This window comes from Helicoverpa zea, chromosome 19 (genome assembly GCF_022581195.2).
Source record: "Helicoverpa zea isolate HzStark_Cry1AcR chromosome 19, ilHelZeax1.1, whole genome shotgun sequence".
Lineage (NCBI taxonomy): Eukaryota > Metazoa > Arthropoda > Insecta > Lepidoptera > Noctuidae > Helicoverpa > Helicoverpa zea.
This window is the reverse complement of record NC_061470.1, coordinates 6,365,712-6,388,738: the sequence shown is the minus strand read 5'-3', so window position 1 is coordinate 6,388,738 and position 23,027 is coordinate 6,365,712. Positions and strand designations below refer to the sequence as shown.

General features: G+C 38.4%; 2 protein-coding genes across 2 annotated transcripts in view; both read left to right on the top strand.

Annotated features, from left to right (window-relative positions):
* The first annotated feature begins 86 nt into the window (after positions 1–86).
* LOC124639527 (collagenase-like) lies at positions 87–4,706 on the top strand. The gene is made up of 8 exons (XM_047176943.1): positions 87–202; positions 930–972; positions 1,670–1,826; positions 2,129–2,298; positions 2,643–2,744; positions 3,069–3,214; positions 3,455–3,563; positions 4,203–4,706. Exons 1-8 carry the CDS (start codon positions 155–157, stop codon positions 4,577–4,579), a joined length of 1,152 nt encoding a protein of 383 aa, XP_047032899.1. The 5' UTR covers positions 87–154; the 3' UTR covers positions 4,580–4,706.
* Positions 4,707–5,494: 788 nt separating this feature from the next.
* LOC124639503 (cholesterol transporter ABCA5-like) overlaps positions 5,495–23,027 on the top strand; it is a 40,926-nt gene continuing 23,393 nt past the window's right edge. The window contains exon 1 of the mRNA XM_047176903.1: positions 5,495–6,465. Within this exon, the coding sequence (XP_047032859.1) occupies positions 6,392–6,465 (74 nt within the window). The 5' untranslated portion in view covers positions 5,495–6,391. The remainder of the gene's footprint in view (positions 6,466–23,027) is intronic.

The window sequence follows — 23,027 nt, the reverse complement described above, 5'->3', positions numbered from 1 at the left end:
CCAAAACGTAGGTATCAGTTACGCAAACAGCATAGGATTACTAAGATTACAATTAATTTGTTATCATATAATCATTGTTTTATCAATTCATTCCCGTCCCTGAATTAATATAAGCTAAAAGAATATTCAATTTAATTAGTTAGTTGAAGACAAAATGGCGATGTGGGGTGCAGTATTTTTGTTGGCTGTTGCTGGCACCACGGTAAATATTTCATGAACATTATAAGGGTTGAATGTGTGGTTAATGTGATGTGCAATAACTTCGTTTTGGAAGCATTTGGGTAGGTAGGAAAAGTGCTGTGTTAAAATTTTCGTTTAGAAAACTGTTTAGTCGAATGATGATTGCCGTAGGCGTTTTTACCAAGCAAACATTTTTGGTTCCTTTGAGGTAGTATAATGTAGTATTTAGTACGATAGTATAACGCACCTTTAGGATTCTTGAAAAGTGATGGTTAGCATTGCACCTTCATAAGTAGTGCAGCATCGCGGGTATCCGTCGATTTTTCTGTAGGTGCCGGTTTTCCGAAATTATTTCGTGGTTATTGGCCGGGATCCTTATAGTACAGGACCAAAGAATTTCAGGTCCCAAGCGACTAAGTTTTCGAATGACAAAATTATCTAAACTAGGTCGTGATGATATTACGCGGTCTTTTAATTTTGTTAATTGTAATCCACCGCTTTGTCTATCTTAAAAAAAAATCGACTTCATTAGGCGTACCTAACGTAAAAGCTTAAAGTTTTAAGAAGCGGCCAAACTGCGATAAGGGTTTTTATTTACTAATCTTTTATTTATACGTTTCTGAACTCTGAAGCCAAGCTTCGGATTTTTTTTTAAGTGGCCCTTGCTATTTCATTTCAAAGGTTTGTGTGTTGTAACCGGTTAACTATGATTGTTTTTCAGAATCTAAAAGCTTAATTAAAACTTTCAGGTGCTGGCTGAGCCCAGTTTAACCTTCCCTGAAGTTGCTAGAGGTAAGCCATTTAGGTTTTTACTTATCTTATTGACTAATAACTATTCATTTATTAGTTGTAATTATGTCCTTAATTAAAAATTAGAGACGGCAGACTGATCTTATCGTATCATACTTATCAACATGTGTACAACACGTTCTTATAGAGTGTTATCCTTATATCTTACAAGTCATCGAAATCTTAGATGAACTGCCAAATAAGATACATAATTCATAATTAATAAAAAAGTATTTTTTTTAAGTTGTCATCAGTCAAATGCCGCCCTGCTTAATTTGATATACCAATTTATGTAAACTTTACCTATCTGCAACTTGTATCACAAGCCGTGATACATTAAAAAAAACCTATCACGGTTAGAAAACTTACAACCCTGAAGACAATAGCTAAAAACTTTCTGAACGTAATTTGAAACACTACTTCATATCGTTTGTGAAAGTAACTCTGTCTGTCTGTCTGTTACGCTTTCACGTCTAAACCACTGAACTGATTTAAATAATTTGGTACAGAGATAGAGTTGACCTTGAGAAAGAACATAGAATAGTTTTTATCCCGGACTTTTGAAGAATTCTCTTGGAAACACGATATAACCGAACTCTATGCGGGCGAAGCCGTGGACGGAAGATAGTATAAAAAAAAAATAAAGTATAAGATAGTAAAATATGAGCAGTTTGATGATATTGACATTTTCTCCCAATAGGTCCATCCCGTATCGTGTCAGGATGGGAGGCCGAGGTGGGTCAGCTTCCTCATCAGCTGTCGCTCCGTATGGTGAGCCCGGGAGGTGACGTGTCATCCTGCGGAGGCACCATCATCCACTCCCAGTGGGGTTTGACTGCCGCTCACTGCACTGCTGGGTCAGTTTATTGACAATCTAGATACCTACTTAAGCATACAACAAAGGGTTGTGTTAGTTACGCTTGGTGGGGACCCGTGGAAAGGACATGGGTTAGTTTTAATCCCTATACGTCATCCGTACGGGAAGGCATCCCTCGGAACGCGCGTAAACCGCGCACGGAAACTTCTCTGCAATCTTAACCGATTAATTCAAGAAATCATCAAAACAGTATATTGCATTGACCCTACTTTTGCCACCTGGCAACTTGAGTTGATATACATAGACGTAAGTGCCTCAAGACTTGTTTTTGTTTTTCCGTAGACGTGTCACGATCGTCATCCGCGCTGGTACTGTGAACCTCACTCAGCCGTCAGCCATCTTTGAAACTGAGAAGTACTACAACCACCCCCTTTACAACGAAGCTTTCGCGTGGATCGTGCAGCCCAATGACATTGGTCTCCTTGAGTTCGGCAGGGCTCTCGTTTTCAGTGGTAAGACCATCATCGTACCTACTCTGTCTCCGTAGTATTGATATCAGTATTCTTGTCAGTCTATGAAAAATGTCTTTTACCAACTGTTGTGTGATCTATATTTCAACATACTTATGGCCAGTTTATCGGATACTGAAAATAAAGTGACGGTTACTGTTAAAGTCTCTGATATAGCCTATTGGAAACTATTTGACCGATAAACTATAAGTGTCACAGGTCTTAAATAGCAATACCTGGCAGAAATTATGAGGTGCCTTTATCTGGCACAAACTATCAGACAGTTAACTGACACTTTATGTGGCTGTATGGTATAGTTCTAATTTATTTTTATCTCTATGTTATAGACACCATCCAACCCATCAGGCTGCAGAGGACAGCTGGTAAGGATGACGTGTATGAGAACGCTCAGGCTGTCGCCAGCGGCTGGGGACGTACCTGGACTGGAGGTAAATATACTTCCTTCTAAGATAATCGATAATCCATTACCTTTTATTTCATGAAACCCGTAACACTGATTTACCTACCTTACTATATAGATGAATTCTTTTAACATAGGTATATCTACACCGATGGGAAATCGTCTAATGACTCCTCCTGCTCTGGGTTAGCAGCGGTGAGGGAGTGTCAGACTCTTACTGACTAAAACCCATCATGTTCCTTCATAGGCCTTTTATGTACTAGGGCCGCATTTAAAGCATAAACCTTTTGTTTTTTATCTACCCCCTAAAAATATCCTCGTAAACACTGTTTATGTCATTATAACTATTCAGGCTCTTCTCCCGAGAACCTCAACTGGGTGTACCTTCGCATCACGACCAACGCCGACTGCTTAGCCGCCTTCGGAGGCAGCAGCATCATCCAGGCCTCCACCATCTGTGCCAGGGGCTACAACGTTACCAGCCAGTCTACTTGCCAGGTAACAGGAATACTGTTGTCTACTACATTTCTCAGAACTTGGAAATGACTTACTAAAAAATCGTCAACAATCAGACATATTTGGATCTCTTAAAACGCCACGAAAATAGATTAAAACTTTATATAATATTGAAAGTTCTTTTTTTAAATGTTATGTTGATAACCTATTTCGCCAGTAAGACTCGCGAAACCTCTTTGGCTTTTTTTTTGTACTTACTAAAAATATTGTTAATTTATCCAGGGTGACAGCGGTGGCCCTCTGACCACAATCGACATCGACGGCAAAGTCTCCCAAGTTGGAGTCACCTCCTTCGTCTCCGGAACTGGTTGCCACACTGATTTCCCTGCTGGTAAGCATATATTCTGGAACTTTCCTCTATATTTTAGCATTTTATATTTTGCCGTCCATGGCTTAATTTAGTTTTGATACATTTTACACTGGTAGCTGTTGTTACTAAAGAAAAATTTTCTAAAATCTATACAAGCTGTTGATTTGCATCCGTGCCATAGTCAAGGACGTAATTATGCTAATGATTCTCGACCCAAATCAACCAAAAAATTGGTACGTAATTTTTTTTTAATTATTTTTTTTCCGAATTCCGTCTATGTCATCTAGCCGTATTTAAACTTGGCGTGTGTGTTACTGGCCTTAAAACCGTGCTGCGCCCTCACACAAACGCAAACACAAAGAATACGCAACGATCATTCGTAAATTTCATTCATAAAATTGGATTACTTCTGAAATACTACGACATTACAATGACAAAAAAAGCAGTGCATATTAGCTATTTCCCGTCTACTGTAATTCCAATCGATTATTTACGTACTTTATGTCCTCCTCCTGAACTATGGCACAAATGCAAATCAACACCTTGTATATTCCAAAATAGTTATTACTATAAGTAATACGATCTATTTTGGAATACATCGAGTTTTGAGAATTAAAGTCGATTGATTGATGGTATTTATTAAAAAATCTTCAATTTCAGGTTTCGTCCGCCCCGGTTTCTACCACGAATGGTTTGAACAGTTGACCGGCATCAACTTCGACTGGGACTACGAAGAGCCTGCCACCACCACCGCGGCTCCCGAGTCTGAGGAAGTCACAACCACCGAACCTGAATCTGAGGAAGTCACCACTGCTGCTCCTGAGTCGGAAGAAGCTACCACCACTGCCCCTGAAGATGATGATGATGATGATGATGAGGAAGACGTCGCCACTACCCCAGCCCCCGAGGAGGATGATGATGCCACCTCTGAGTCTCCCGAGGAATCCTCTGAATCCAGCTCTTCTTCTTCTTCTTCTTCTTCTGAATCAAGCAGCTCCTCCGAATCCAGCCAGTCTTCCGAATCGTCGGAAGATTAAAAACTTCCTAAACTACTCAGTTTTTAATAAATAGAACTAACTTCTTATGTCAATCAACTCAACATAATGTTTTACATGTCATCTATTTATAATTAAATAAAAATTCTCGTTTTGTATAGTGTTATTATGCAAGTCTTTTATTTCGATCACTGAATGCAAGAAATCAAATTAAATTAAATGAAGCATTATTCAGAAGTTGTTATACTTGATGAAAGTCAGAACTTATCTGTAACTTTTGTGAAGTTTAGCTCGAAAGGGATTAAGGTAAAGCTACAGGTGGTTAGGGCTCCTAAGATAGGAACCTTCTTTCCGAATAAAGGAAAAAGTATATTGTGTAAAAAGAAAATAGGTCAAACCTGTATGGAAACGTCCAGAAACAATAGTGATGGCATGATAGAAACTAGTTCTAAATTCAAAATTCAAACTGCGTGTGCACTCTAGCCTCTAGAGACCGCAGATGTAGGGGTCATCAGAGGTCAGAGTCCTCTTGGTTGCCACAATTTTGTGACCTATTTCCAAAGTGCCGGTTCTTGCAAGCCTATTCATACGAAAAATACATCGTTCATGTTCTTTTCTCAGAAATATTTTGGGAAAATATTAAAAATAATATTTAAATAGCAGACACATTGAATTCAATATTCCATACAATAAAATATCACCTCATTAACCCTTAACATTAGTGTCAACTTTTTTTCAACCAATATAGAAAATGTCGACTATATTTGCGTGACGTATCAGTATACACATAACTCTATATACGTTTTCGTGCTAAATCGGGTTCGTAGAAATTCTTATCCTTAACTAAAAATTCTAACTAGCAGCGCAAAATTAATACACAGCGTTAAGTTCTTTGTTTCATTGTCCAGTATTAAGTAACACAGTTCGAGTCTCGCTAGGCCTAACCTTACCCCAATCGATGTTAACGTCTAAGGGTCCCTTTAAACCAAATCTAGTAAATTGAATACCACATACGCTGTAAAAACAGCTCTTTGTAACCAAAACTTACGTATTCTATTACCTTTTTGTAAATTGAGGTGGTTTTAAGCAATATTTTCTTGAATTTTGACGGACAGGTGAGTCGCCGGTCGCGTGTGATGGGAAATCGCACGGAAATAAAAATAGGCGCATGGTGCTACAGCGTCGTATTGCAGTGGCGGTCTACGGCGCATGCGTTGAAGTGTTGCAAGCGTAGAAATTTATTTACCCCTGGTTGATATGTTTTATTGAGTTCTTTTGTGTTTGTATGTACAGTAGTATGTACAGTATGGCGCTGAAAATGTATGTGAAAAGTAAAGAGAGATTGTAATGTGATTGTCTGTAGGTACTTATCAGTTTTATTACACTTCAAGAGGAAAAATATTAAAACAAAAAGATGTTGTTTCAGGAGTTCTTTTGGAGGATGAGTGTATTACTTTTGCATATATAATAAGAAAATTAGCTTTAATAGATGTTTTTGGAATATTGTGTACATTCTATAAATTATCAGTTCTAATTGACATATTGAAATGTAATGACCATAGAAAAATCTGCATATCATCAATTTAATTAAAAATACCTATAAAAAGGGAGACTAACAATTGATGGCAACACACAATTGCAATTGGCGCGCGCGCGAATCGCCCTTCCAAATCAACATGGCGAACGCTCGGGGAGCGCGCCTCGTCTCATAAAACAACCGGAAAATCTCATTCTCACGTCACTACACGTATTTATAATTTCAACGAATCGTCCACGGATAAAATGTTATAGTGTCCGGTCTACGGGTGTGTTTAGTGAATTCTTTTGTGTACAAAGTGAGTTATTGTTTATTGCATGAGTGGTTCTCATGGAGTGCCTGACGCACGGGACGATGGACGCGATTCACCTGCCAGCACCGAACAGCTAACGTAAGAATTCAAAATCAAAGTTAAATATTGATAGCAACTAAATACACTATCACTCATGTAGGTATGTCTCCCGAAATTCGCCGTAGTCAATATATTTTCTGAGGAACGTTTGAGTATGCATAATGAAGGTTTTACCGCACCCCTAATGGCAGCCCTTGGTCGGAACAAATGGTGTCTGTAATGTTACTGGCGTGGTTTGCGAACAATGTTGACACACCAGCGCTAATCAATGGAATCATAAGGATTCATTTGAACTTCGTCACATTTATAAATACGTTGTGATTTGGTCAAATTCTGAATATACGGATATGAGTCAAGGGAAATATTTTGAGTTTTGTTAAAGAGACTTAAAAAGAAAGACAATGATGCCTAAGTTCACTTTCTTGACTCATAATTTTTCCTGAAACACAGTTTAATGGAAATATGTTTCAGAAAAAATAAAACAATTTGTTTAGATTTTCTGAAAAGTAGGTATGACAGGTACAGGTGATTCAAAAGTTATTTAAATGCAAGGAAAACGGAAAATATTTAAATACAGTATAGCTGACAAGGCTGACATGTTTTTAGAATACTTCATGATAATAGTCGTAGATTTAGTTTCTTCTTCTTCTTTCTCCTACCCTGTTCCCAAATTTTACTTGGGGTCGGCGCAATATGTCATTTTCTTCCATTTCCCCTGTCACTCGTCATACTGACACTCACTCCCTTCCTATTCATATCATCTTTCAGGCAATCCATCCATCTTTTCTTAGGTCTTCCTCTTCCTCTCCATCCATCTACATTCATACTTAGCACACACTTTGTTGCATGCGTATCATCCCTCCTCATTACATGCCCATACCACGACAATCTTCTACTTCTCATCTTTTCTGTAACTGGCGCTACTTAGTTTATTGATCTGCAAATGCGATACAAACATAATTTGACGCTTTTACATTTAGAACCGTAGACATAGATGTATTATCATTAGAAACAGGAGTTCACATCGCCATGAAATGTTTTTAATGATGCGATGAAAGCCATTCATGCTGACGAGCCCGCAGCTGTCAACAGCACTATAAGTTCGGCCATTCAGAGAATGCGTTCCTGACACGTCGCGATTGAACTGACGACGTAACTTTGCAATGGCGTTGCAGTTACGATAAAAATATTTTTGCTGGTTGTTTACCGTTTTAACAATTGAGGAGCATTAAAACAACATTATTATATCAATAATCAATGAATGTAGTTACGTCGTCAGTTCAATCGCGACGTGTCAGGAACGCATTCTCTGAATGGCCGAACTATAGTCTAACATTAGGTACTTACATACTGTAACAATTTGTCATTATTGTCTACAAGTTTTCAAAACTAGAAATATGCTGTCTATCATCATCCTCCTAGCCTTTTCCCAACTATGTTGGGGTCGGCTTCCATTCTAACCGGATTCAGCTGAGTACCAGTGCTTTACAAGAAGCGACTGCCTATCTGACCTCCTCAACTCCTCAAATATGCTGTCTATGTTATCTATAATATCTACGAGTAGTCATACATAGTAGTCATACATGGTAGTCATGAACGAATCGGTATGTGTTGTCCAATAAGTGGTACTTCACAATCAAAGATAGCAATGTAAATCAAGTGATCCATGAATGTGCATAGAATGCTAGATGCTGATTCAAAATCTAGCGAAGTAAACAGCACATTTGCAATAGGCTAGTTTCCTAAAAAATAATAATTAGTCCGTCTTGTAGATTGTCCAAAATTAAGCGATACGTATTTTTTCTTTTTTAAATTGGATCAGAACTTGTTAAGATATAGCGTGTTAAAGTTGAGTGTGACGTCACAAGTTGCTACAATTTTCAGGACACTGTGACGTAAAAGGCCCCCACTCCTAATTTTTGAAGTGTATTATCTTTGTCATTTTATGTTTAATTAAAAAAAGAAAAAATACGTATCCAATGGACACTACCCTATTGCACGAGTATAAATACGAATCTCAAACAAACTGGCGACGTACCTAATCCTTCTGTTTGTAGTTAATGTTAATTCAAACTTCATCTACCTATTCAAATTAAGCTGAACAATACTGCTGAACTTTCGAACGTCAGTATTTCAAAAAGACAAATTCCTTTCAGAAGCAAGAAATAGGTAACCCCAATCATTAGGATTCTCAGCCAGTCTTTTGTATTTGAAGCTAGTTATGTTATTGAAGGACCACAAGTAGGGGTAGTAGGTATACTTAGTGGAATCCCCTTTTCTTGTTTAAAAGGCCTAGTACGATCGTAACGTTAACGATTATTAGGTCATTATTAAAGTTATCTTAAAGCAAAAGAAGGATCGGAGCATCGTCTTGACTTTTCCCATGAAGGTTTCAGGATTTTTCCAAAAATCTTTCGTGACATCAAGAGTCTCCCATTGGCGTAGCACAAGATATTGTTGTTGGGCGAATGAAGCCAGTGTGTCAGTCAAGCTGGCGGGCTGCCAGTAGACGACGTTACGACTCAGACGGCGTCGACGTCACCTTTGCGTAAAAATCCATACGTATTGTGTAACGCGTGTGCTTGCGGCTCCCGCGTCACTGGCTTGAGGATGAGTAGATAGAAAATCTTATACTGTATAGGATATATGACGTAGATATGAAAATTTGATGTATAGGATAAGATGTATAGGATGGGCATATTGATGCCATTGAATATGGACATGAGAGATAAGTTTTACGTACATACTTGTTTGATGACTGAAACCAGTAAGGATAATAAGGAAAGTTAAGTCTGCAAAAAAATCTTCTCGAAGTGTATGATTGACCGGCGTGAAAAGGTGCACGTATTATTCATTTTTAGACCGGGTTTATGGCTATTATTTTCTCGACTGAAAACAAGAACATTATCACAAACCAAAATATCCACGAATGGACGTCAAACGCCTGCTTAAAAAGATTGTCGCGGTATTGTAGACAAATTAGGTCTGTACAGATAGATTGAAATACAGTCCACATTTGTAAGATAATGGAAAAGTGTGATATTCATTAGCGTTAACTATGTTTGAATTCAAGAGTTTATACGGAAGAGCAATTTTTTGAGTTCGCGCCAATTTGGCAGCGTGGGTCTGCCGCGTACAATAATGTCGCCAGCTACATCTAGAACCTAGCCTTTGTTACATGATTAAATATCAAAAACAAATACAAATTGCGGAAACAACCGGTCATTTGTTTTTCTATTTCTCATTTAGCTGTTTACAAGGTTTTATTGGTTATTCTCCCCAATAAAACCTTGCTTGCTAGGCCTCGTTGGTCTAGCTGTCGCAAGTGCGGCTGCTGAGCACGAGGTCTCGGGTTCGATTCCCGAGTCGGGCCGAAATCGCTTTGTGGGTTTTAGAAGACTTTCACAAAGCAGCCCGGAGCCTGGAAGCTGGTGATTGATACACCCGTGCATCGGAGAGCACGTAAATGTCGGTCCTGCGCCTGATCTCTCTCCGGTCGTGTCGGATTACCGTCCCATCGGGCTATGAGAGTGAAGGAGTAGGGAGTGCACCTGTGTCTGCGCAAATGCTCGTGCACTATAATATGTCCTGCGCAGCTGGCTGATCTCCTTAAATGAGAACAGCCGCCGTAGCCGAAATCGGCCGTGGACGCCATATTGGTTATTCTGGTCTGCTTCAGAATATAGCGAACATCAAATTATGGTCTGACCGTTTTTTGGTGCAGTACTGTCAGTCAGTACGTCAGTCAGTAAAATGCTGTTTTTCTTTGAAAATTGATAGTCGTTAATTTTACAAAAGATTGCCCCCTATAGTTTCGTTATCTGGAAATATGGTAATCGATACAGACAGACTTATGTCTGTGAGAATGAATTAACTAGTGCGATTACTGGAAGCCTATTAACATTTCAGCCTAGGATAGTCGGAAAACCCAATTATATTCATCTTGAAAGCTTTGCAGTGTTTTCTTAGACACTTTCTATCCTTTGCTAGACAGTAAACCCTTCAGAGGGATTACGCTCACTGGGTCAGTCGATGTCGACATTATTTGATAGAACTACCGTCTAATTTATCGCCATCTGGTTAAATGATATAAATTTTTTATTATTAGTTCATTGTAAGGGCACTACGAACGTTATATTACCTAAACACGATGTAGGGCTTCTCTACTTTATATTAACTAGAGTAGAAAAAATAACATTACCTATTTATATTTTCTAACGAAAACTATAACATTTTGTAGGAATCATTCGTCTTGTCATTTCCTAGCTACACCGTTTACATCATTGACAATTCTCCACTTTGCAAATGTATGTGTTGTGCTCAATAGATTTGTGACTAGAACTAAATGTACTTTAGTTTATTTTAGTAACAATCTACACTGATATATTTAGTTCACAGCTATAAATACTGTATTCCTTTTGATCGCGAACTTTCGTTTAACGAATGAGCTCAAAAATAAGCTCAGATGTAACGAGTCTGTCTAGCACGCGTCACTAGTAGGTTTCCCCTTTAATATAATGTTGGAATAGGATTAAGTAAAAGTGATAAATTAATACAATATATTTTAAATGTAAGTGTATTTAACAGAAGTTGTATTAAATCAATACAGATACGGTTTATGAGAAATGCATTAAGTAAATTTAGTTCGATACGTTACGAATTTGAAATCAGTTCTATATTAAGCATTGGTATTGATTTAATGCGTTGAAGTAAATCGATTATTACCTTTGCAGTAGATTAACTATGTGGACCTTTACACATAGAAAAATATATTATAAACAAGTGTAGTATACAATAATAAAGATTTCATCCACATCTTGCACAGATAAATAAAAACGCCACTGGGTTACTGAGTCGGGACACATGCCAAAGCAAACGAACCTACATACTTCATGCTCGACTTTTGTTCGACGCCATCATGTCTGAGAGCGCTTAAAAGAAACTTTGCCTTGTACGTACATAAATAATGAAGCGACAGAGCTGGTGGCATCGTCTTTTATGATAGTATCAAGGATAATTGACTGTTGGAGCTCGTAAAGGAATATGGGAATTTTCCTGTTGGCACCCACCGTGGGACCCGTGCAGACTTTTGGCGCCCAACACGCTTGCATTTTTAATGTTGACTTTGAGAATAATGTTATTTGCATATGAAGTATAATAATAACATATTGCAAGAAGATGGATCTTTTAGAAGATAAGGTTGTCGTAATCTACCGATGAGCAGTAATTAATTGCTCATTTATTTAACGATATCTCGCACCCAATGTGCTTCATTTCATAAACTGCTTTTATCTAGGAAAGCTATGAATTAACTTCTTCGAAGTATGATTCAATTTGAAACAGCTAAAGGTATTACTAATTCTGATTTATTTGCCACTTTCATGCTAGATTATATTTAATCACAAAGTTGTTTTGACTTCGCTTCTGAAAAATGCTCTAGCTTAAAGACAGGTATTATTCAGCAATCTGTAGAACTTACAACGTTAACGGGCCTCATTAGTTTCCTTAACAGCCGCCCCACGGGGACTAATTTCGGCTTGACACACAATTCCACGCGGATGTTTGCTCGGGACCCATCCTGTTTACAGCTTTAGATGTATCGTCATCTACTTCTGTGTACGATAATCAGCTTGTATGTTTCTCGCTAAGTATTCATATAGGTTATATTTGTGTTTTAAGTGGCAATTTTTCCTCAAGTAGGTACGGAAAAAGTCAGATTTTTAAATCGTTGCAAATTGGCATATTTATTAATACCTGCAGTTTTTCCGCAGTTTGCTCTCGTGACCTATTGAAATTATTTCGCGGAACTTAAAAAAATCCCAGAATAGCCATCACCAGGGTTTTGCTCTTTTCATTTAAGAACAGTCAAGGCATGACAATCAATAAACCAACCACGCTTTCCTATTGTGATCCTTATATAGTTAATTATAAGTAGGTAGGTATAAGATGTCAGTACTCTGTTTAGAAGTTTTACTTGGAAGAAGGGTGATACTCCACCTGGTTAAGTTTCAGTGTTCTAATGTTACAAAGTAAGAAGTTAGTTATGTTTGTTGTAGTGTCGGGACGCGGGCAGAATGTGCATAAGTAACATTGCTGTACAAAGTCACTGCTAAAGAAATAGCTAAAGAAATTGTAAAAATTTATTCTGCACAATACTTTTGCGCAGTTTCTTCAAACTGGAAAGAGCAGAATCGCTGTTACCTATCGACTGATTATTGTCTTCAAAATCACGAAGGTAGCAATTAGTAGCAACCTATGGCAGCTGGTGCCAATTAGGTAGCAACTCTCTGTATGTATTTTGAGGGAAAATAGGAGGAGTGGCAGCAATTCTGTTACACACAACATTCCACATAATAGTGGTGAATTATTAATTAAGCTACATTATAATTCTGAATACCTTACCCTAAGTATAAACAAACATAGCCTTTCTTTAAGTTTCACTATACAAGGTGTTGATTTGCATTTGTGCCATAGTTCAGGAGGAGGACATACAATACGTAAATAATCGATTGGAATTACAGTAGATGGGAAATAACTAATATGCACTGCTTTTTTTGTCATTGTAATGTCGTGGTATTTTCGAAGTAATCCAATTTTATGAATGAAATTTATGAGTGATCGTTGCGTATGCTTTGTGTTTGCGTTTGTGTGGGGGTGCAGCACGGTTTTAACGCCAGTAACATACGCGACAAGTTTAAATAAGGCTAGATGACATTTACGGAATTCCGAAAAAAAATTAAAGAAAAAAAATTACGTACCAATTTTTTTATTGATTTGGGTCGAGAATCATTAGCATAATTACGTCCTTGAATATGGCACGGATGCAAATCAACAGCTTGTATAATTCTAAAAAGCCCCGGCTAATACGTTGATAAGCATTTCAAAAGACTGATGACTCACTTCAGGTTCGATATCCGCGTTCAATATCAAGTACGTACCCTTCAAAATTGAGGTCCCTTGTCCCTTGTCGCCAAGAGCTGCCCTCGCCAACACGGCCACATAAAAGAAAGCCTTGGCATTAATTTTCTCAAAGCTTTTTGCTAAACATAATAGAATAATACCGGCTTCCGAACAATTCACAGTTTTAATGATTTTCGAGATAGGGTTGAATGTTGAATTGTATTTGATTTACGTGAACTTCTTTGAAAGAAGGACGTAAGAAAACTGTAAGCCACCTCTCTTTATCGTGCTAAAAATATAATAATATATAATGTTTTGGCCTGAAAACTATAAGGACTACAAACTTTGTTTCGACATTTCTATACGGCTGGTTGCTGTGCCAACTAAAACTAAGGCAATCGATTAAGAAACTTTTTGTCCAAAAAGAATATGCACCCTTAAAATAAATATAAAGATTCCCGCATAAGTATAGCCAATATTAGAGAGAGAATATATTTTTCGAATATTACTTTCCATAGGTATGTAATGTAAATTTTAAATGACATCCTGACCAAATAAAAAATGGGAGCGCTACAATTTAGTCGTGAATATAAAAAGGCTCGTTTAAAATAATAAGCCGGCGCGCGGAGGGGAAAGGCGTTTAGACTCTCAGCTGAGTAACGCTCAGCTGGATTTATTGTTATCAGCTGTAACGCAAGCCGCATGATAAACAGCCTCGCAATGTAAGTCAAACAGTAAATTAACTTCGTGTGACTTACGAAGTTCGTACGATATTTCTTGGTATTATACAGACTAATAAAATACTGGAGCATTTTGAATTTCGAGGTTTACCTAGACCCCACTTATTATCCAAAAGTGTAAAGTAATATTTTTTATAAGGTTTTGGTAAAAAGTAAACTGTATGAATATTTTTCACATTGAACCAAAGTTATTGTACAAAAGAATGTTACGCACAAGTAATTAAATAAGAGTTATTACGGCTCTTTCATTAAATTGCTACATTTATATAACGCTTTTGCATACTTACAAGTGAAATACGGCCATTCCTCCGTTTTTGACGCAAAAGAATTCTAATGGGGCTTTGACCTAAGGTCTAAAAATAGATGGCGTTGATAAGCTAATCGCGACGGTGGGCCGCGATACAAGTTAATCATTCCTTGTATTGTGAAATATTAGTTTTACCTATATTTTGTATTGTACCTCAAACAATTGGATAAAAATATCGGATAGTCATTTGTCGATCATTGAGCTATATGTCGGTACATCGGTATATGTTAGGGAACTGTGAACGATGACTGTAAAAAAGATATTCATTTGATCCTTCCTGATTAATTCACTTGCTGTATTATGTTCTTTTAAAAATTCGTCGCCATGCGCCATCATCTTCAACAGTTGATTCTCTGTATCACCATATACAGTGGTTCACGCCGACCTTTCAGCTATCGATTTTGTACACCAAGTGAACGTCGTGGTTTGTTTTAAGCTTGGAGCATATAAATAACCGAAGACGCCATGAGCACTCTCTAGGCTAGGCTAAGGCTCAGCTCCAAATTTGGCGCTTAGGGTTCGAGGGAACACTACAAATAAAGATAGCTCACTAGTGCATTCACAATGATATTGCTACGCCGTGCCGTGTCGTGAACAAACGAAAAAATTGTCGTAAACACTACACCTCAGGCGAAAAAGTACAAAAAAGTTTCAGGCAGCACAATGTGAACAACAGATAATGATAGCTCTCATGCATTTACTATCACATCGGTACTCACGAACATGGCAAAATAGTCAAACGTACGTAATCTTCAACAGGACGCCCAACATGCCATATGAGAAAGAGCGGCGTTTTCATACCTTTGTCAAATGTGAAGGCACGGCAATGACGTGTCCAGTTGGTTGAATAGTCTAAGGTTTTAACTGATCGCCGTCTTTATAGACCTGCCTTGACATTATCTTCATCATCGCGGACTAATAAACTTGGAACGAAGATATTTTTGTTTTTTAAAGCGACGTCGTCGGTGGCTGAAGGTATTTATCTAGGCCAGTCTTTAACTGCTGTTCTGTCTTCTATCTTTTTATTACTTTTCTTGTGGTAACCTTTTTTGACTAGCATTTCTTTTTCTTAATCTAGTTTTCTATCCAAATTGTTCTTTTGGGCAGGAGTTATGCAGATTCAACTAATATTTATGTCAAAATCAATAACGCCACTAAGTAGGTATTGTCACGTACATATGACATGTTCTGTTCTTATAAATCACTTCAATATTTCATACGTATAATTTAAAGATATATGTAAAGCTTTGGTTTCCTAGTAAAGCGGTGCCGTCATATAGCGGCCGTAATACAGCGGTGAAAGACGTCACCAGAACGTTGTCTATGTAAACAAAATGGGGCAGTTTCCTAGAGAGCGGTAACTGACACCGTAACTTCAAAAAGCGTCGTCGCCGCCATTTGCATGACGGCCGTCTTGACGGTGTCAGATAGTTTGGTGAACGTTTTATTGAAAGCGGTGAAGCTTTTTTAATACGTATTTGTGTTTTTTTTTCGGAACAACGTCAAAAATTAGTTACAACTCTTAGAGCAGCGAGGACGACGAAATTTTAATAGATTTCGTTCGTAACCACGAAGCAATATATAATATAAAAATAAAGATTATAGAAAAAGTCAACTAAAACAGAATTGGTGTCGTGAAATTTGAGAAATATTAAATAAAACAGGTTAGTAAGTATGATACAACTAACAAAAAGTTTATGACGGTGTGTTAAAACGGCCGTGGAACTTTCCGCATGTCATCACCGTAAAGACGACCGTCTATTTGCGTCCGTAATATGACGGCCGCTATATGACGGCACCGCTTTCCTAGGAAACCCAAGCTTAAGTGGAATAACTGACACATGTAGTATTAATTCGTAGAATTCTAGTCTGTAAGTTATGTCAAACTGTGGTATGGTAGCAATCAGTTTCGCGGAACCGTCATCCAGAAATGGACAGTTATTTCCAATCATTAATTTGGTTGTGACATTTAGATAAATGCGGTTTTGAGCGTCCTACGCTACTGCCGTTTGGTAATATTTGTGGGTGAATCCCAGTGCATACGTCAGAGCTTTGTGTAACGTTAATAGACGGCCATTATGACGTAGGTAAAAGGCCATTTTGATTTCAGAGGCATTGTAAACCTTAATATTTAATATTAGAAAGGGTTGGTTTTAGTTTTCATTTAGCAAGTTTCAGTTAAGAACAACGGGTTGAACCTTTGCGTCACCTTGTAAAAGTTTTAATTTCAGACATTTTATACCTTGGAATAATAACTTTTAAAGTTTTAATGATTGATGTATTATTAGAAAGTCAAGTTAGGAAACAATGGCACTTTTAATTCACTTTTTTTAATTATTTGTGGCGCCCAACGTGGGACCGGCTTCACTTTACAATGTAACAGAACACCTTGATTAACGTGTAGAAATAACATTTGACCAACTATAGAAAAGTGTTTATAGCGACTATATTTGAATTTAAAAGTAATTATTGTTGATATAAAGCTTACGTTTCAGAATTAAAGCTGCCATCAGAAACTCATCGTTGAATGGCTTATGATGACGTTTATTCTAATTACATTATCGCTCAGCCCTGTAGCCGAGACTAATGACGACTATTATAAACAAAGCTGAAATCGATAACGTATTGTGTACAGAAACATACAGGTTACATTATGTGTAGGTCTGCTTTTGTTTACACAGAAGCACAGATTTCAATCATAACTTCAATATGGTGGCTTCAATATGGAATAAAGAAAATAAACGATAAAGGAAAATTTTAAATGCAAGAAATACGGGTATTAAAAAATAATGTTTCCTGTTTGAGCTATCATCGGAAACAAGAAAATCCTACGGCGACTTTCCTTTGATATACCCTGATGTGCTTAAACTTATCAAGCGAATGTTCATTCTAACTACTTAGTAAGAACAACGAAAGACTTGTGTTTACATTAAAATAATTTGTTAAAGTTTGCTATGTATGCTACGAAAGTATGTCTAATTCTAGCTCTGGTTATTTCCTTTCTTCGATTTTTATAACCACACCCTTACAAAGAGCCTTGTCATACTCACCAAGCAAAGGGGTATCTAACGCATGTCACCCATAAAATTTACGACACTAACTACAATACCCTCTGTAAAACCTAAGCATGGCCACCATGGTATAGCCTTGACCGTTAGATGCAGTGGGTGTGCCTCGGACACCATACAAGTGCCGTATAACCCTTTGCGTCATACAGTGCTGTGCCAAATTACCACCGAGAAGGTCATGGACGGAAAAAGGATTGATTTATTTAACGCCGATTGGATATGCGTCAGAATTCTCTAGAACAGAATTTTATCTATGTTGTCTTCGTTTGGTAGATGGGAAATATTTCCTGAGTGTCAGATTCTTAATGACTTAAACACACGATAGATGTTTCGTCTGAAGACCTTTGTATAACCCTTATAAGCAATCCCGCAGCTTCAGCAGGATTTAAAAAATGCAATGGATTGCAATGGGATTGAAAAAATCGATAATAATATAAAAAAACAATGCGTGGTTCATACGAATGTATGAACGTATATTTGTCCTAGACTAGATGTCTGGCCCGAATTTCAATAAAGCAACAAAAAGCAATTATTCAGCCGACATTTACAAATTACAAGATACTATCTTTTCTTTTCTGCTAAGCTATTAAGGTTTGTCCTATTTTTATTAATTAAAACACTATCTAGAAAAGGCAGATTAAGTAAACTGTTGCTCCATTATAACAGGATTAATTATTATTATTTTTCTTAACTAATACAATAAAGGGGACACTTTTTTGCCTAAGGCCTAAAGGCTCCGAAAGTTCACAACCGATTTGAAAATTTCTTTCACTGTTGAAAAGCTACTCTATCCCCGATTATATAGGCTATTTTTCCGCTCACGGTAAAAAGTTTCCCCAGGACACGGGTGAAACAGTGGGAAAACCACTACTGCTTTTGTATAAAAACATTGTCAGCATTTTGTACGAACTCCAGGGTATCAAAACAGATACTCTCAGGTACACGAGCACTCACAATTTCAATTCAATTTGCACCGATGCACTGAAACGAAACCTTCCAACTGACCAATGTAAATGTTAGGTAATATCGAACACTTTTACTCGTAGTAACCCTACTACGAGTACGAGCAAGGAGGAATTAATGATGAGCGGAGATGCCATAAGGCAGGTAGATCAGGTGCCTTCTTCTAGGTCAAGTAACACACGACAGGTGATCAAGACCATCAGTTACTAGAAATCTATAGCAATCTTAAGATTGGTCCTGATGAGTCGGGTTGCAAAGAAGACGTATCAAGGCAGAGCTAGTAACGTTCCTCTTAACCTAAACTCCCGCAATTTGGTGCTCTACTTACTTAAGAGATTTTGCTCGATGACATCTCCGCTAGTCATTTTGTTCTCCATGGTTAGGACCTTAACATAGAATACCCTGTGTTTACCGCGTGGAAAACTACTTACGTGATTAATAACATGTTTTATGAACGGCACGTGTTTCCTTGCTGTAAAGTTTTATAGCTGACATTCTGTTGTTGTTCGAACTTTATGTAGGTACCTATATGCATCGTAATCTGCCTAGCCTTTCCCCAGTTATATTGGGGTCGATTTCCAGTCTAAATAGGTGCAATCAGGTACGAAGTTGCAATCTTTTTGCGTTTATAATGGTTGTGTAACTTTTGATACCGAATTACATGCTCGAGTTATTCGAGTTCGAGGAGACAAACACAAAACAAAAAAACGTATGACATTACATTCAAATAGTCCATATGTAATGGCAATAAAAATATATAATAAATTACCAAATGCTATAAAAAACGAACCAAAGTATAATGTATATGTAAATAAAATTAAGGAAATCCTAACTAAAAAGGCATACTATACAATTCAAGAATACATGAACGACAAAATAAATATTATTCATACATAAACAATATACACACTACAATACACTAAAATAGCTAATATCTAAATAATTTCCTAATATATATTTATACAAATATAAAGAAATATAATATATAATTTTAATTGTAAATTAACTATTCCTATTATACCTAATATTTAAAGCTACCGCCATAATAATTTAGAATTAGTTTTAAGTATTTTAAATGTACTGGCATTAAATGCCAAATGTTGCTGTGCCCTAACAGGGTCCACAAATGTACGTAGCTGTAAGCTTTTGTAACACCATGTGAAACTTGTGGAACGCAATAAATGATATGATATGATATAATTGCTAAAGAAAATATCTCATAACCAGAACTCTTGATTATAACATTTCCATCTACGCAAATCAGTACCTGATTTACTTCAGAAGTCTAGCTCATAATGTAACAGTCTAGATTTCTAAAATGTACACAAACAATTCAGTCTAGTCTGATGTGTAGTGGGCGTTTTATTAGCTATGTCCCGAGCTGTCTGGCGCGTTTGAAATCCAGACACATTCCAGACTTATGCTCGTTAACCTTTGAGCTAGACGGATTGTATTTACTTGAAGATAGACCTAGGTAAGGGAATCTTGTATGAGGATAGTTATTTGTTTGTTGTCGCTTTTGTAGGTGAGAATGGTTAGAATGCGGCCTTTGAATTACAAGATTAAATTATGTTAATGTCACAGGGCTACTTACAAAGGATTTTGTCTGTGGTATTTAGTTACATAATTTGAATAACTTTTAAGAATCCCTCCTTGTAAGAAAATTGGTACTCAGTACTGGTACTTCGGTTAGGTTAGGTCCTTTTTTTTTTTGGGAGGGGGAAATCCTCATGGACTTCCTCCGCCTGGGGAGAGGCGGAGGGGTATGCCGGACTCTTACCGGCTAAAACCCCCTTGTGTGTTGCACGTGTGCGCGGGGCCGCGGGAATCCAGATTCTTCCGCGGCCCCACACTAGTGCTGGCCCTCGCACGGGCCTCGTCTCTTGCACGGGGTAGTGAGGTGTTCGCCTACCCCGTGCATCGCCTCAGGGGCAAGCGCCGACACACGCGCGTGCCACTGCCTCGGGTCCACTGAGTATGGGCGGGAACTTCCCCAAGTCCCTCGCCCTTGAACCCATTCATGGGGGGCGGAAGAGGGCATTGTCCGCCCTTCTCCTGCGCCCGGTGCGCCTTCTGCGACCGGGGAAGAGAGTCAAAATCTCCCTCTCCCGTTCCGCAGATTCCTTCTGCGACATCACTTCCTCGCAAAAGGAAACCACCGCGTCCCACGACTCTGCACTGCCGACCATCCTCCGCACCACAGCCGGCAGCGACAGATCGTCTCCAATTTCGTTTGTGAGGACACGGCGCTGCTCCTTCCAAGCTACACACTCAGCGAGCGTGTGTTGCGCCGTGTCCTCCCCGCAATGGACGCAGTGGTGACACCGAGCGTCCGGCTCCCTGTCTAAGCGACACAGGAACTTGCCGAAGCACCCATGCCCCGACAGTACCTGCGTCACCCTCAATGACAGGGAGCCGTGCCTTCTCCCGAGCCAGTCGTCGAGTACTGGCCGGATCGCCTCGACGGTAGCAAGGCCGGCGGTAAGGCGGTAGGGCGCATCAGCCTTTGCCGCCATTCCGCCACTAGGACTCGACGGAGCTCCTCTCGGCGCAGCTCGATCTCCCGCTGCACCGGCCTCGAGCCCCGTACCCGCTCTTCCTCGCGCCATTGGTATAATGACGCGAGCACTTTCGCCTCTAGGTCCCAGGGCGGGGATCCGGCCAGGACACAAGCCGCCTCGTAGGAAATCGTGCGGTAGTTAGGTTAGGTCCTAACCTAACCGTTAGGAAGTCCTCCCCAACATATTTGAGAAAAGGCTAGGCAGATGATGAATCTAAATATGACATTTCAACCTGCCCAATTTTTACACACCTACATAGGTCCAATTGAGATAAGCGATTTCAAAAATCGATTCTTACTAATTCCCTGAACCAAAAGTTGACCGTAAGATGTACCTACATATGTAATACAATGAATTTATTGCCACAGTTTTTAATCCCCTTCGTACATTCTTCTGGGTCCAAAGACCCCATAAAAATACACGTCAGATACCCCATAGAATTAACCAAAAAGACACGGGTTATACCGGGTCAAAGCGTGTCAATTTAATAGCCCGTCATTAACTCAAGACAAGCAGGGTGCGTCATATAGTCACGGCAATAGAACCGATTTCGTTAAGTCGGTCAAGCTAAATAGTATCGTTACTAAATGGAAGGTGAATATGCTTTGGTTAATAATTAAGGGCGAGGCGCTTAGTTAAGTAAGTAAATTGTGTTCCAAAAAGCATGTGTGATGATGTATTTTATTTTCTATGATGCTAAAAAGATGAGTTATTGGAATATCCGTGAAAACTTCTTCAGTAAAGTCGCTGTAGGTTACTATTACTGGATTTTAAATGTTTAGCAATATTAATTAACTACCTATCTGTTTGCTAGAACCTTAATTGGTTATAAAGTTGACACAGCAGGCCACAATTGAATTAACGACTCTATCATCATCAACAGTTTCGATTATGAATTATTGCATAGGTAATACATAGTGTTACTAGTTAACAACAAATAAATACATAGTAGCTTTAAGGTACCTAGCCATTAAGGTTGTACGGGGTCACTACAACAATATCAATATAACCGTTGACCTTCTCAAAACAAAAAAATAAACAAAGAAATAAAAAAATAACGAATATATTCAAATTCATATCAAGAATCGTGTCGTCTGCTAACTAAGTTCTGACTTCGCGTCGCTTGACAATGGCAGTCCTTTTTTTTCATGGGAAGTAATCAAATGACCCCTCCCGCTGTGGGTGCAGCGTGAAGTGTCAGACTCTTACTGATTTAAACCCTCCATTCAATCTTGAGCCCTTTATGTACCAGGATCGCGGTAACTTTTTCGTAGAATCCTGCAGCTTATCCTCCTGCCCTTCAGTCGGCGCAGCATGTTTTCTCCTTCCATAGTTTTCTATTCATAATATATTCGGACCTTAACATACTGCAATTTAGCATAAGTGTTACAGCCGGCCGCCTGCCTGGCACTAACCCTTCTTGGGAATACAATCCTGCAGCTCCGGTAGGAAATGGCACTCCCGCCATTGATTATGACAAAATTCGTCATGACAACAGTTTTAAAACACACCCTAAAGAAACCCCTTGCAATACAATATGCAGCGACTTCCGGGCGCCGTGACCACCCCTCTGTTACGGCCCTACCCTGACAACGATTTGCCGTTTCCCTTGAAATTCAACACAGAAATAATAAACATTAAGTTTTTAGGGAACCATTAGCATTAGGCAACTGTGAATATGGCACAATGAACGTGTGAGGACATGGGGTCATTCATAGAGACTGAAAATTGGATTAAACTTTTGGCTTAACGATGTGGAGTTAAAATGCTACATAAACCCGAAGAGCACAAAAGTTTGGAAATGTAAACAGTTAAACACGGTAATATTACACACATTCAGGTAATAAATTCTATCAAGAAAGCAACAAGAAGGTTAAACATTGCCTATTGAGGATTGACATTTTCATAAAGAATTTACAAGATTGACCTGGAAGAAGAATGATGTATGTTTCTATTTAATCGTGTGATTTCAGACAGGACAAAACACTGCTTCAAGAAAATTAAGAAAATTAATGTCACTTTTCTTATCGCAAATAATTTATGCAACAGCGTAATTTAACGA